General features: G+C 42.7%; 1 protein-coding gene across 6 annotated transcripts in view; it reads right to left on the bottom strand.

Annotated features, from left to right (window-relative positions):
• The window catches only part of BCE2 (2-oxoacid dehydrogenases acyltransferase family protein), a 39,275-nt gene extending 25,241 nt beyond the window's left edge, over positions 1-14,034 (bottom strand). For 2 of the 6 annotated variants that reach the window (XM_087373751.1, XM_087373745.1), the window contains exons 1-7: positions 13,771-14,034; positions 13,451-13,683; positions 12,521-12,839; positions 11,681-11,830; positions 11,405-11,530; positions 4,766-5,226; positions 4,344-4,591 (exon numbers count right to left, since the gene is read on the bottom strand). In XM_087373751.1, the coding sequence (XP_087229877.1) occupies positions 4,344-4,591; positions 4,766-5,226; positions 11,405-11,530; positions 11,681-11,830; positions 12,521-12,839; positions 13,451-13,521 (1,375 nt within the window). In that variant the 5' untranslated portion in view covers positions 13,522-13,683; positions 13,771-14,034. The other 4 variants (XM_087373767.1, XM_087373759.1, XM_087373774.1 and 1 more) reach the window with 4 other exon arrangements.
• Positions 14,035-15,619: the final 1,585 nt, after the last annotated feature.

A 15,619-nucleotide genomic window follows, 5' to 3' on the forward strand; every position in this document is an offset into this window, starting at 1 on the left:
CGGTTTCAGAACCCCTCTCTCTCTAGCCTCCTCAAGAGCCTCTACTGCTATCTCCTAGCCCACTGTTGTTGGAGCCTCTGCTATCTCTGTTGCTGTCCTCCCTGCTGAGAGCCCTCCTTCAGAGGACGTCCCCGTCTCTCTTGATGTACTCACAAGACAAGTATGTCTACTCTTGTGGAAAAATGTCCCTATTGTCTACAACCATGGATGTCGAAAGGCAAAATGCAGGATGGTAGGTCCTCCACTCTGACTACTTGGATGGAAGAAACAAAGGGCTAATCCCCTCTAGCCAAATTTGCAAAAGATCTATCCCTATCGACCACATGACCAAAGCTCTGTTGAGAGTTGTGGTGCCATGAGCACTTGTAGAGCAAAGGTATGAGTAAAGGGAAAGCTGCCACATGGCATGGAGGAGATATCCCACATGTGAGCAAGCAAATGGATGTAAGTACCCTCACCTATAAAAGGGAGGTTCATTTGAAGGAATATCAATCAAGCACTTTGCACTATCTCAAGATTCTCTTTATGAGTCCAAGCTAATCTATCTTGGAACCTAATTGACTTGAGATACATGTCATGAGCACTCTCTTCATCATGTTTCCACATAGGTTCCATCCACCTTAGAGCGCTCCATAGATCCTGAGGCACACGTGTTTTGTCATGGTATCAGAGCGTAGGTTTAGCTCTCCTAGTTTAGCTCATTAGTAGTTCACTAGGATTGCTTCCATTCCTAGATTAGTAGTAGGCATGTCTTAGGAGCTCATGTTTTTCTCCTAGGTTAGTTTTTTGTTCTAGATTAAGGGAGAGTTCTGTCCATCTGAGATTGAAAGGTTTCCGTTCATCTTCTTCAATTCAATTCATTGTTTCTTTGAGAGACATTGTGTGTGTAAGAGAGAGAGTATTTTCTTCTTCATTTTGACTTGAGAGATGTGAGAATGAGATTTTCAAAGTTTTGAGAGGTGTAATGTGAGGAGTTTTGCTTCTTTGACTTTCAAACTACAACTGAGGTGGCCTATCTACAACATCTAAGCTCCTATCTACGAAGGAGAAGTGACTAGCAGCATGACAATGCAGGCGACAACAAGCACAAATTCCTCATAATCCTCGTGAGACAACACGTGAAGGTGATCGTTCCGAACTCTAAAATGCATCGCAGATGATGCCCTTCCTTCTTCTTCGGTGCTAGGAGAGCCATCAGACTTCATCCGCCCATTGCGGAGGTGCCTCTCCTAAGAGACAACAGAGGTGCTAGAAGAAAGGCCCTCTGATAAGCTTTTTGCCTCCTTGCTTGTGCTGTTGGCCTCGGAGGCTGCAGAGCGCGCTACAGAGCTCCAAGGAGAGTTCTGCCACTCGAAGAAATTGTGACGGCTCTCAACAAACGAGCCCCTCAACAGCCCGTAAGTCAAGGCGGCCTCTATGCGACGACCTCTGAGCTTCCCCGCCATTAGCTCCATACGATCAACAACTCTCACGGCCAACCAGCGACTCCAGCAACGAACACAGATACGGTCTCCAGCAAATAGTACCCATTCTCATCTTTGAGCCTACAGACTCCACAAGCACCGCTGCTCACGGCTCTACAAACAGACGAACCAGGCTCTAGAGGTAGGAGCCAACGGACAGCCAGCCACGCCAAACCTCTCCAACCTCAACCTGCGACTCAGCATATATAGCTTCATGAGCCAAAAGGTGACATCAATGGAATGTATTGAAAAGCAAAAACCTTGCCAACCTTGCCTATATTTTGTAATCAAACCTGACCACCTGAGAGTAGCTATGAAAGCACCCAGGGGAGGTATTGACATGTAAATCACACTTTACCACCTTAAGTAGCATGCATGCACTAAGGGGAGGTGATGGATTTGTAACTCACATCTGACCACCTTGCAGTAGCCAAAGGATCATGGCACCAAGGGGAGGTGTTGAGAGTTGTGGTGCCATGAGCACTTGTAGAGCAAAGGTATGAGTAAAGGGAAAGCTGCCACATGGCATGGAGGAGATATCCCACATGTGAGCAAGCAAATGGATGTAAGTACCCTCACCTATAAAAGGGAGGTTCATTTGAAGGAATATCAATCAAGCACTTTGCACTATCTCAAGATTCTCTTTATGAGTCCAAGCTAATCTATCTTGGAACCTAATTGACTTGAGATACATGTCATGAGCACTCTCTTCATCATGTTTCCACATAGGTTCCATCCACCTTAGAGCGCTCCATAGATCCTGAGGCACACGTGTTTTGTCAAGCTCTGCCCTATCTCATGGATGTGCGCTAAAACTCTGTATGAAGCCCAAGAAAGGATATATTGGCCATTAAGCCACTGGCCCTAAAGCTAAGAAGCCATGTCCCTATACTCACTTGGCAAAAAGCCAATCGCTGTATGCAGATTAATATGGCTCCATATAAGAACCTCCTCTAAATGCTCTAGTCTGCCAAACTAAATGTGATAGCATCCTTTTCCAAGGGGAAAAACTCCGGTAATGCTAGCAGTGGAGCCTGCCAAAGCCTCCTAAAGATCATTCCTCGAAGGACCTTGAGCCAGGCGATTGCCGATCAAGCAGTACGCCAATGAAGAAGCCTCCATGGCAGAAATCTTCTTTCAAATGGATGACCAGGTGGGGTTGAGTGACAGCGGCAGAGTCCTCAAGCTCATGTAGACCTAGATCCATCTGGTTCTCTCCCCTGCAAACCAGTGGTACCTGCTAGGGATGTAGTCAAAGAAAAGGTAATGGCTGACATATGGCAGATGTGACAGAATCTTGCTGGTGATGACTCACGAGCAGAAAAAGTGGTCAGAGCAATTGATAAGGAGAAAGAAATGAATGGCACGAGTAGGGATAGGCTACCAGAAGGTGAGTAAAAAACTCTAGAGGAAGGCGATGGCAGAAAAATTAGCCTCTTCTATGCTTTTGCAAGAGATTTCCCCAAGATTCATCAGTGCCACAGCAGTAAATGTGAGTTTCTCATGCTTCTGAATTCTGATGCAGATGAAAAGGCCATTGCTGGCGTCACCATAGATGGAGAAAGGAAGGAAGAATCATCCCTTGAAAATGCAAGCATGCTCGTAAGATTTTGAGATAGAAGTTCAAGTGGCGGTGGTGACTCACAACTTGATGAAGATGAATTCTTCAACGACTCCTGCCCCTTTCTGCCATGTGCATTCAAGGGAAATGTAGCCCCCAAAGAACATCTACTGCCGCAACCGCACAAATCCTTTACTGTTTTTTTAAATAAGCTCAAAATTGGTGAAGATTGGTATTTGGTTTCATGACCTGCCTAATTCTTGTTTATCTCTCTCAGTGGTTGATTTGGTTGATCGAGCTTGAAGCAAGGTCCTTAGGGAGTCCGTCACCGCCATCGCTGCCCACCCTCCTTTGCACGTCTTCTTTGCTACTGAGACTGCTTCATTACTAGATTTGGTAGATCGTCCAACTTGAAGCAAATCCTTAAGGATTCCATCACCACCATCATTGCCTATCCTCCCGCTTGATAGCCACTTGCATCCAGTGAATCACATAGTTCACCTTTAATTGGCTGCCGGTGGGGAGGATGATCGAGGGCACTCATGCAGACCTGCAGCCGGAGCTTGCAGCTGAGGTCGCCTTCTCCAGCAAATACTTGGGAATAGAGACCTCTTCCATAACCATTAAGCACAATGGACAGACTTCACAATGGAATTGCAAGATGAATGCAGGAAAGTCTCTGGCACTTAATTGAAAAGGAGCATCACTCGTATCTGTTAAGCAGTTTTCCGCCACTGTGAGTGTGCAAGGCCTGGCCTCCTCTCTACAACATCTTCCATAAAAGTCCACGGAGCCATTGCAGTCTCTTTGCATTCATCATGCATGCACCTTGTTCCTTCTAATAATCAAAAGACATGCAGCGGGAGAAAAGAGAGGATGAAAGTAATCATAGAAAAAATTGCAATGCCACCATGCCTTATTGCAAGCTGCTATCAAAGCTTTGAGATACCCCAAAAATGTCCTTGGAGAATCCGGTGCTTCCTCGTGAAATGAAAAATAGTTCAGCAAGCTTTTTAGCACAGGTAAGGGGGGAGGGGGTGGACGGGGGGTGAGAAAACAAGAAAGTTTATTATAGTATTCGAAAGACTGAAGGGTCTACAGGACTGAAGACAACCGGATACAATCAGAAAACAAAAGGGGTATCCAGTAAGGCAGGCATCCACAACCAAGACTGATATCTGAGACCATAAAAAGAGAGAGAATAGGTATCTAGATACACCGCAGTGTCTCTGCAGAAGGAGAGACAGTGCTTGCACAAATCAACTTTGAGTTTAAAAAGGAAGTTCTCACAAAATGGAAAGAATGATTGAAAATCTTACCTCTGCAGCAGATCTCAGAAGCTTCCTCATTGCAGGTACTATTCACCAATGGATATCTGACCAAAGCCACTGACAAAGCCTTGATAATAAAAGGCATGTATGTAAGCTTAATGCCCTTTTCTAGAAAAACATCTTTTAGATTGCTCCTCAAGGTGACAAGAGCACCAACATCAAGGTCATCCACAAGGTGAAAATGTGGAATTGCAGCAGCTGCTGTCATTGCTTTCACCATGATCCGCTGATAACCCCTATAGCAGATTAAAGAGTCAAAAATAGGCTATTACATTGACATAAGCTAAAACTTTCAAGTAAAATAACTTATTGACTGAATGGAAATGGATCATTTCCCCACTAACCACAGGCCTGCCAATATGAACAGGTCACGATTTCATTATACAAGCAAGAAAGGACTGCATGTATACCTCACATGGATTATTTTATCTTCAGGGAGGAGGCTTTCCATTTTCTTGTTAACACATGGTACAGCTCCTGGTTCTATCTGGCTTGAATGACAAGATTCTTCAGCCTGGTTAGACTGGGGGGCAAGCTCAGGTTTTGGAGCGATTTCAGACAATGCTGCCAATTCCTGATTCAATCCCTCTTTATTTGCAATATGTTTCATCAAATCCTCCTTAAGTATCCTTCCATCTTTTCCAGAGCCTGAAACATCCTCCAATTTTATACCATATTGCCGAGCAAAATGGCGAAGTGTAGGAGTTGCAAGTACTTTCTTGTTTACCTCATCGTCATAACCAGCAGACCGATCATGTGAAGAGAGCAAACTATCTTCTTTTGCATCTGAAATTTGTTCATTTGAGGGTTTTTGACCAACCTGCGTAAGTTTATTTGTGCCACCAACCAGCTCCAATAATGATTCTCCAACCTGTGTGACACATCCAAGGCGCATATAAAAACCAAGAACCCTGAAAATTGCAACCAAAGTAAAGACAAATATATGAAAATATGGCATCTTTAAAGGCTCTCTCAACTATTTAGGGCCCAGAATTTATTATCTTTTTGAAATCCACAATTAATATGGGTACTCCTACCTTCCAGTCTATATTAAAGGATATATATATTGCCAACTTTCCATACATCAAAGCGGGTTACAAAATCAGCCTGCAATAAACAGACTTCCTGGTAAGCATATCTGCATGTAATGATATGTGGCCAGGATGCACCCAGTGAGGGTGGAAATAGAATATTTCAAAATTATCATCTCATCAGAATTGAGGGAAAGTCTTTTATGTTTTCAGACTTTGAGGATAGTTATCTGTTATCTAAACAATTGCAGAAACGCAATAACACAGCTACTGAGGAATTTGGAAACCCTTAGATGTAGACTCATCAAAGTGATTCACACTAGAAGGACAATAGCATGGTTTAAATTTGGACCAGGAGAGCTCCAGAGCAACACCATTTTTGTGATTCCTAGTAGCTCTTACTCATACATTGTGAAAACTTCTAAGTCCATTTCTGAGCTGGAGGAGTAATCTTAAATCTGGACATGTAAACTTAAAAGCTCCTTAGATTGTTGATGTTTTCAATATAAGTCTTTTGGAAGGGAGACTACCACAAGCGCCTTCTATTTTGTCATATCCTGATGCCTGTTAACGGTTTTTTCCTATTTGACTCCAAAATGCCAAGTCACCCTTTGGGCACGCGCACTCAAATCTGAAAAGAAACAACAATAAACCCTTCTGTTTTGCTCTACTTCTGGTCATTTCAGATTGAAATGTAGGATACTTTCACATAAAGATGCCAGACGCTTTCATATTCCATGTAAGCACTCTCAGTCTACAATAGGGCAAGGACACTCTTTGTGGCCATGGCTGGATGGCATTCGCTTGTAGTGCTGCATCCAAGTAGATTCACCATTCAAACTTAGGGGTGCGCAATACCAAGGTGCCCCTTCAGCTACCTGTAATTCTCTTATGACAGGCTTTAGTCCATGCAGCTTCAGGTTTGTCACACACAGAAGGCGAGACTCCATAGCTCATCACTCTCTTGCATCATGATCTTCAATGCTATCTGCAGTGTGTGCATTTGATGCATGCAACTTGCCGTGCTTAAGGAAGACACTTTGCCAAATTTGCTTTGCAATGTTGTGCTGCTTGGCATTGTATTTAGATCATGATATGAGCTAACTTGTGCCAGAAAATGATTTGTTGGATTAATAGGTCCAATGACACACCTGTGGGCCCCCAAAGGAAGATACAGGAGCCTCAGCGTAGATGCATCAGTAGGGGATGGGATGAGGCTTCCATGTGGGCAGCAACATGGCTGCACACATGGACAGCAGACAGAGTTCCTTCTAAATGTTGATTTGGGGCAAGGGGGCACTCTGGTCAGCAAATTGGACTGACAGTATGCCCAGGATGTGGGCTGATTGTGGGGCTGTGTGCAGTCCAGCCAATGGCCCATGGACAGGGTCAGCAGGACAGCACCACAGATCTGGTCGGCAGACTCAGCACAAACAGGTTGGCAGTGCAGCAATAGAAGGTACGGCAATTGGAGCAGCATGGTCAGAGCTTTTGCAGGACCTGGAGAAGACTGTGCTGTAGAGAGGATATCAGAAGATAGGCACCTGCAAAATGGACCTATATATATAGGAAACAGTGTGGTTGGTTGGCTATACTGGGTTGGCTGGCAGACTGCCAGGTCAGACAGCCTGTTACAAGAAGGCCCTTGCCCTATATCAGGAGCCCCACTTGAGGGTTCCACGTATTCCAGTAGTCTCAACCTGCAGGTCACATTTCAGGGAAAGGACCAGAGGGATCAAGGGATCCACACCTACAGTCCCAGACATCTAGAGTACACCTTGGTGCAGACCTTCACACTGTGGAAGACCATAACGTGGTGCAATGGGGCGGACTTCGTCTTCAGAGAACTTGTGAGAAGACTTTGCAGGAGTGCTCAACCTAGAGCAGCCGCTGAGGTCCAATTGAGGACACGCGGTGATCTAGGAGAGGTCTACAACAGTTTCATCAGCAAACAGAGCCTGTTCTTGGTGCCTTACCTCAGCATTGGTTTCCTGATAGTGTTGTCACAGTTTTGGCTAGATTTTGTACATGGACATTACCTCTCTTAATGAGATTAGTTTGGCTAAATATCTGTGTGTATTTTGAGTTCTCCATATCTGAAGTGCTTCCTCTCTATAAATACATGCATGGATTGAGTCGCATTCAAGTTTTTGTTTTGAGATCTCAAGGCTTTCTTTATTCCATTGTGTATGGGTTGGCTGTAGCAAATAATCCTTTCCTCTAACATGGTATCAGAGCAAAGCATCTGAAAAGCCCGCATTTCTTGGAGATCAACACCAAACTCAAGTGGAGACCTTGCCAAGGAGGGAGGAGATCCATATTTAGGTGTGTTGTGAATAACTTGCCGTGATTGCAGAAAATAGCCAAAAAGACTTCAGGTCATCTACACCCTGCCATGGGATCCAATTTACTCATTTTGAACTTCGATGAGTCTAGAAGCTTGACAGAACAAACTGTCTGTCACCAAGTTGTAAATACTCCAAGCCAAAGTTCCAGTTGACCATTTATTTGATCATGATTATAGAGTCCTTCATTTATACGAAATTGAAGGGCAATGAAACTCTCTCTTCATATAAACGATGGAATTGAAAACTCTCTTCAATCTCTCTCTATGAAAACGAAGGGCAATGAAACTTTGTCTTCACGACGTAAACGATGGAATTGAAAACTCTCTTCAATCTCTCTCTCACTCCCTCTCTCTGCACAGCATTAGGGCCCAGAACCCAAGCAGGCTGGACCCCCCCGAAGGTATTTTATTTCAGTAAAAGAGGGAGTACAAAAAAAAGTTCTCAGCTCACAGGCTGCTCCTCTTCATGCGTGAAGTTCCCTTTACAAAAAAGTTCTCAGCTCACAGGCTGCTCCTCTTCATACGTGAAGTTCCCTTTACAAAGAGCTCTCAACTCTCAATTTCTTGGCAACATGCCACATGGCATAAGCCTAGCCTAAATCATAGTTATATTCCTCAAAGGGCAACTCTGGACCTTTCATAGCACTTGGTCACACAGAGGATCTCCTAATTGCTTGCTAAGCTCCGTAAGGCTATGAGTTTTCAACCTGACCACGTCAGCAAGTTGCTTGTACTGCCACAAGAGAAGTACTGGAACCAGTTTCAAATCAACATTGCAAACCAACAAGCTGGCCCAGCTACCACATCAGCTCTATACCTGCACTGACTGCTCTCCCACATCAGCATTTCTCACATGCATGTCACATGTCAATCAGCTTTCTCGTATGGCGTTTCAACTCCGATCGGTGAGTTTTGGCTTTGATTAAGGCGCCTTGACCTTCGGTCAAAGCCCCTTCATTACGGTCAAGAGGGTTGACCTCGGTCAACCAGAGTATTTTCTATGTTATGAGAGCATGTTTGCTTGGTGGGGACGCCCACAGATTAGTCTAGAGTTTATTTTTGCATGCAAGCACTAACAATTAATGGGTGCCATGGTTGTGTGTTTCAATTCATTGTTGCAGGTACCAAGAGGGGTTGAAAACCCAAAGCCTCATGGAGCTTAGCAAGCAATCAGGAGATACTCCATGTGACCAAGTGCTATGAAATTTCCAGAGTTGTCCTTTGAGGCATGTAGCTAGGATTTCAGCTAGGATTATGACAAGTGGCATGTGGCCAAGTAAGTGAGAGCTGAGAGCTTTTGTAAAGGGAACTTCACGTATGAAGAGGAGCAGCTTGTGAGCTGAGAGCTTTCTTTGTACTTTCTTTTACTGAAACACAATACCTTCGGGGGGGTCCAGCCTGTTTGGGTTCTGGGCCCTAATGTTGTGCCAAGAGAGGGAGTGAGAGAGAGATTGAAGAGAGTTTTCAATTCCATCGTCTACATGAAGAGAGAGCTTCATTGCCCTTCGTTTTCACTATCCTATATGGAAAGTTAGCGTTCGCAGTCATCTAGTGGCCAGGGAAATCTGGGAGGTGACGAAAGGTACGGAGCAGAAACGTGTCAATTTTGGATGCCACAAGGAAGATCTCAGTTTCAGTAGATCCAAATAAGGTGAAAGAAAAATGAAAGAAAGAAAGTCAAAGGAGAGGAACTTGAGGAATGCAGTTGCTCTTTCCATAATATTCTGAATAACTATGGATTCGGTAATATGAGGTTGGAAGATTGTTACTAGCAACACTGCCTAGCACATTTGGAGATCCGGATGTATTGAGGCTTTAGACGGCACCTAAATCCGCCCTACTCATACCATGGCTAGCATCTAGATAGATATTGCACATCTGGTCTATGATGTAGTGGCCTTGGTGGCCATTTGGTCTATGATGTAGGGGTCTTCAAGATTTGCTTTGGCCAAGAGAACGCTTTTTCTTAGAAAGTGGAGAGGCAATCCTTTCTTCTCTAAGTCACTTATTGGCCTGATGAGGCACTTTCAGCCACAGTCTTGGTTCCTTCAAGATTTGCATATCCTTATATATTTTCAATGGCACCTTACCACTTGTTTCTCATGCTCCATATGATGTATCTATGCCTTGAATTCTGTGATCTTGGCTGTTCCTATCGTACATAATAGCAGTAATTTTAATGAAAAAATAAAAGTAGTAGAAGTCTTTCATACATAATAGAAGTCTTTTTGAAGAAAATTAAAAATAACACATAGGTTAGTTGGCTGCCCTTCAATGACTGCAAGCCTAGATGAGGAAGTAGCGGGAATCGAATCACACAATCAATCATGAGGAACATTGATGTGTGCCATTGTGGTTTGGGATATCCTATCCTCATCCATTTCCGCCATTCACAGTGGTTTTTTCTTTCTACTCTTATGATAGCCTGTTTCAGCAGCCTCTTTGTGCATTAAAGTCCCCTTCCATTATAATTTCATGATCTTTAGGGTATATGGCTATATCCTCTCCCAAATATATGAAGGGGTCCCCTCGTGAGATGTGATTGTTCTGTTTGTTGGACGCAAAACATGCTGTCAGGCAGATATTTCTCTCATTTGCTGCTATCTCCAGCCACATATTTTGAGGGTCCTCTTTTATGACCTAGATTGTGTTCTCCCACACTTTGCTAATGTAGCATGCTATTCCACCACAGCCCTGTCCCTTATGGGATATTTTTGTGTTCATTCGTTTTCTTGGAATCCTTGTACCTCTGGAATCTCGTGTCCTTCGTGCTCCCAGAATTCCAATATTAAGAGTATGTCAGTTTTCAGATATCTCCTCCTTCAAAGCTAGGGTCTTTACTAGAGACCATCCCCCTACATTCCAGATTTTGCTCCTGAGGGAGTCCTAAGGCTTTTAAGAAGGTACAATAGCAACCAATTTTTTCCACCCTAACAAGATTTTTCCATGGTATTGCAAAAGAATTCACTCGGAGTCTCATTTAAGCTCTACTTTCTGCTTTCTTCAGCCCCATGACCCTGAGATTGAGAGCTCTTTCTTTTATTTTCTTTCCCTCCTTAATGGATAATGCTATCTCATCTATTTGGAATTGACTAGCTCATCTAGCAACTGGGCAGTTGGGGGAGTGTCAGCTAGACATCACTGTCAGCCCACTCCTTTGATGGTAAGGAGACAGAGACTTCTGCAGATTTGGGATTCGAGCACCAGAGAGGAGTTAAGCCATGCAGCCAGTTTTTCATAACACTCTGGCGAAGTCGTCCCCAAGCTATGGTGATTTCACGGGCATTGTGCCAGTGGGGAGAGATCTCGCTGAGGGAGAGAGAGAGAGAGATGACTATATTGGACGAGGGTACTCCGAGCTACATTTGCAGTTCGGACTAATTAGTGAGGTAAAGCTTCACACCACATGGTGGCTGTGTGGCCTTGTAAAATATAAACAACTTTAGTATATATCTTCTATTACGAAGAGAGAGAGAGAGCGCGCGCGAGAGAGAGAGAGAGAGAGAGAGATTCTGTCAATGAAAGACCCAAAAAGTCACTACACCAACAAAAGTATGTTAGAGTGTGTTAAAAAATATGCACAGGGTGCCTATAAGACCACACTATAAGACCAAGCCACATCATCATTTTTGTCAAATAGAGATTCCTTGGGAAGAAACACAGCGACAAACCTTGACAACATCCCCAGGGATGAAATTCAACCTTGAGACTCTCCCTTTGTAGCGACTGGTGATTTGGATGGTGGCTTTATCACTTTGAACAGAACACAAAGGCTGGAATTCGTCCACTTCATCACCCTGTAATAACATATACTGGGCTTTATTAAATCACCCTAACGGTTCACAAAAGGTCTAGAGAAAGGAAACCAGATATCAAGTACAAGGAATGTTATGATTCACAACAACTTGGAAACTTGAATGTAAGAACACGTATTGATAATTGCACACCTCTTTAACAAGCCAGGTCAGAAGCTCACAGTCTGCAATGCCCTCGCCTGTCTGGGCTAGTGGAACTTCAATTATCCCTCCCAACTCCAATTTTGAAGCTTGTGAATGAAACATGGAAAACTTCGACTTTGGGTATCTTGAGTAGAAACACTGTTAACCAAACCATGTCAGTACTGTTGAACGTTAATGAAATGCAAAATTATTACACGCTCAACTAAAGCCACAAGCACTAATTAGAAAATGATTATCTACATCAGTTTGATGTCAACTCATGTATTTAAGTTCATTTTTGTTGTGACTGATGATGCAACAATATGCAGAACTATTCGTTTCAAAAGCCAGTTTTCTCTCTGGAACACAAACACGACGTCTTTACTCGGAGATCCAGAGCTAAGGTCAGATTTGACCATCCCTTGTGTGGGGCTGGCCAGACAGTGGCCCCAGCCCATCCAATGGGCTCCTTCTGGAGAGCCACTTCAGAATCCTCATTAGAAGACGAGGGCAAACCTATTGGAGTCTTTTGTATATCCTAATTCTGTCCCCCCTTGGCATCTGGGTACTTGATTTTGTGCTTCAGCATTGTGCTTGCATCTCAAAGGAGAAGATTGAGTCTTGTAATTTAATCTTATGCTTTCACTTCTAGATTGGTGAATTCCCACACAGCAGATAAAGATTTCCAGCACATAGTGGTGCCACGAACAATATCTCATGCCTTTCATGACACACCCATCAGAGTTGTATTTGAAACAAAATCCTTCCCATCAGAATTGATTTACACCACATTCTTCCATCTTGGTGCAACCCATTCATTGTTCAATTTTAGCTTAGAATGTGACTTACAACTTTTGAAGAGCCATAACATTGCAATGATCTGCCTGGTTTGGATGCACTTTTTGAGAGCATTGGCAAATTTTCCACAATCTTTGCTTCTAATGCATTTTGAGAAAAGTTGGTGAATGTCCTGTCCAATTCGTCCCCTCCAGCCCACCTGCTCATGATCAATTTCAGACTCGGTAGTCCAGCAAATGAATCTGGAGCTCCCCAAGGTGTAAAGTGAGAATGGTTCAGTAGTTTCTGCGCCACACATCTCTTCATGTTTCTTCCTTTAGGTGTATTTATAAATTTGCTCGTCTCAAAATCGCCCCAGAGCCTTTTTGAGCTGCAAGAAGAGGTTAGAGATGTTTATTACACAAGTAAAGGTCAAAACCGTCTTGCAATTTTTCATACAGACCCATAACGTATGAACATTGCAGCACAACACCTCAAGGTTCTTTCATTAGCTCTGCTTTGAAACAAAGCCGCATTCCACTTTGATGTGATGACGAGTGAACTAAATAATGTAAAATGTGGACGCACTATCTTGGACAACGTTGATTGCCCTCATACGTCTATGTGTGAGAATTAAATTTGTAACTTGCTTTCCCACGTACAAAATCATGTACCCATTGTTAAAGTTTAAACTTGCAATGTTTACCGCAGCAGTATTAGTGTTATAATTTGCTGAGTTTTCAAAAGGGACGATAACGCATAAAAAGTTGTAACGACGATTACCATCTCTAAAAAACAGAAGTATCATTGCATTGGGTGAGCATTCCAATAGATGCTAACTCTGCCCATAACAGAATCAGGGTGCGTTCGCTCAACAGAGCATCGTAAAGGCAATACATAATCTACTAAGTCAGAGTCACACCAGACTGAAGTGGGGCATTGAGCACTGTAAGAGTAGTAAATTATCCACCTGATCAGAGTTGCAAGGTCTAATGTAGATGCCGGAATTGCATGGAAACAGGCCTGGCACTACTAAAATGGGGAATGGGCATGGGGCATGCCATATCACACATTTGCTCATCAAATTCAATTGCAATCCAATTTGCTTATGGAATAATTAAATTTGGCGTGCCGTAACCAAACATTCTCTCGACATGTGTCAAGTGTTTAGGGGACATCCCCGGTCTCGAGTTCCCATCTTTTGAAGAATAATAGGAGGAGCGCATTCCCCAACCCTGAAAAGGCGTTTGATGTCAGTGAAGAAAGAGCTCCTCTGATAAGTCATCACTGAGTCTGATGGTCAAAGAACGATGCAACAATACCTCGATCAAGCTCAAGCTAAAAAGAGCGAATTAAGAAAAGACGTTTTTCGGGCAGGTGGTGGTATGGCACTGCTTCAAGATATGCAAAGCCGCAACCAATGGTCCTAGGTTGCATAGAAGAACTGCCTTAGCGATATAAAGGCAAGCAATAATCGACGGGTTGGAATTCAGCTCGATGGATGAGCAGAGTAAAAACTAAAAAGCGACATTTTTTCGTCAAAGTGGACGTTACGTCATCAATTGAAGCTAAATTCAAAGTGAGAGCTGCGATGGTTTTCTAACATAGGGAAAATAACAAGTTTATGGTTTTTATTCAGGCCATAGGGAATACAATTAGTTTTAGGGTTTTCTCACAAATGAAAAATAATCTGTTATACACTACTACACATGGCCTTGTTGCAACGATTAAGCATCAACATTTAGCACGTGTGGTGCACTAATTGTCTCGGTATGTATGGAGGGAGTAAAAGGGTGGGTATATACTGACCTTTACCAAACCTGTGAATGGTCGGTATATATCGAACTTTTACAAAAGTGTAAAAGGTCGGTATATATCGACTCTGAGACGCGCTTTCCTATACCAACGTTTTACAGAGAGTGTTTTTCCCCATACTGACCTTTAAAGAGTGTTTCCCAATGACAAAAAAAATTTCTTTTCATGCATGTTTGATCCTTTAAAAGAATAAAAATACAAGAGCATGTACATCAAGTTTGAAGCTCATATATTCATGTCCAAGTTTGAGATTTAAAAAATCAATCAAGAGCATTTACATCAATGGCTTCATCCTAAGCCAAGTCCTGCATGCCAAACAAGTCTATCTCCAACTCTATACCAAGTTAATCTCCTATATCATCATCGTACTCTGGCATCGTATGCTCACCTAAGACTATATCTTGTAATTCCCCCTCTTCAATAAAATCGGGTGATTGTTAATCGTCATCTTCTTCCCTCAATATCGTGATATGCATCTTCCTCCCGTACGATGTCATTATGTGCATCTTCCTCTTGGCTCATATTGTGATCTTCATATTCCTCACTAGATCCATCTAGATCAATTGGATCTGGCATTGGTAGTGGCATTTCCATATCCACATCTCTATCTTCAAAAATTTATCTACTTCATGGTGGTGCAACTTGGATCACGTACCACAATCTTGGATCGGAACAATCCAGATGAAAAGCCACCTATATTGAAGATGGGTGTCAAATGCCATCAATTATATGAATTTATGCTTAAGTACATGTACCAATTGATCTTTAAAAATGAAATCTTTCAATTAATTAAATCATTAGTATGGACCTGCTCACAATGCTCGGGAAGGATAAAAGTATCACTTTCATCAGTCCAGATATTGGTGGAGTCTATCGCAAAGATTCCACTACTGTCTTTCCTCACTGTAGCATGGGGACCACTATAAATAGTTCTAAACCATTTTACATCAAGAATGAAAATACTAAATCGTCTAAAATCAATTTTATAGATTTTGCATATGGTCCCACAATAATTTAACTGTGAGGAGAGAAGATTAGTATCTGAAGCACTTGATCGGCTATCTTGTGTAAAGTTAGCCATGACTCCACAATCATATGTGACTCTCTTTGAATCGATGCATTCCACGTGAAAATGTCATCCATATGACCATAATGCACTGTACTTTTTGTATTGCAAAAGAGCATCATTAAAACAATGAGTATGCATCTATTTTATAGCGTATATTGCCACAAATAACTTAATTATGTCAAGAGGTAAGAAACTTACATGCATCATACATCCAGATGATAACTCTCGCTCGCGCTCAATTATTGTCTCTCCATCGTGTTCGACTTTACGTAGAGCCAGTTGTAGCC

Source organism: Dipteris shenzhenensis, chromosome 1 (assembly GCF_047967505.1).
Source record: "Dipteris shenzhenensis isolate YYH24624 ecotype China chromosome 1, Dip_SZ_1.0, whole genome shotgun sequence".
NCBI lineage: Eukaryota > Viridiplantae > Streptophyta > Polypodiopsida > Gleicheniales > Dipteridaceae > Dipteris > Dipteris shenzhenensis.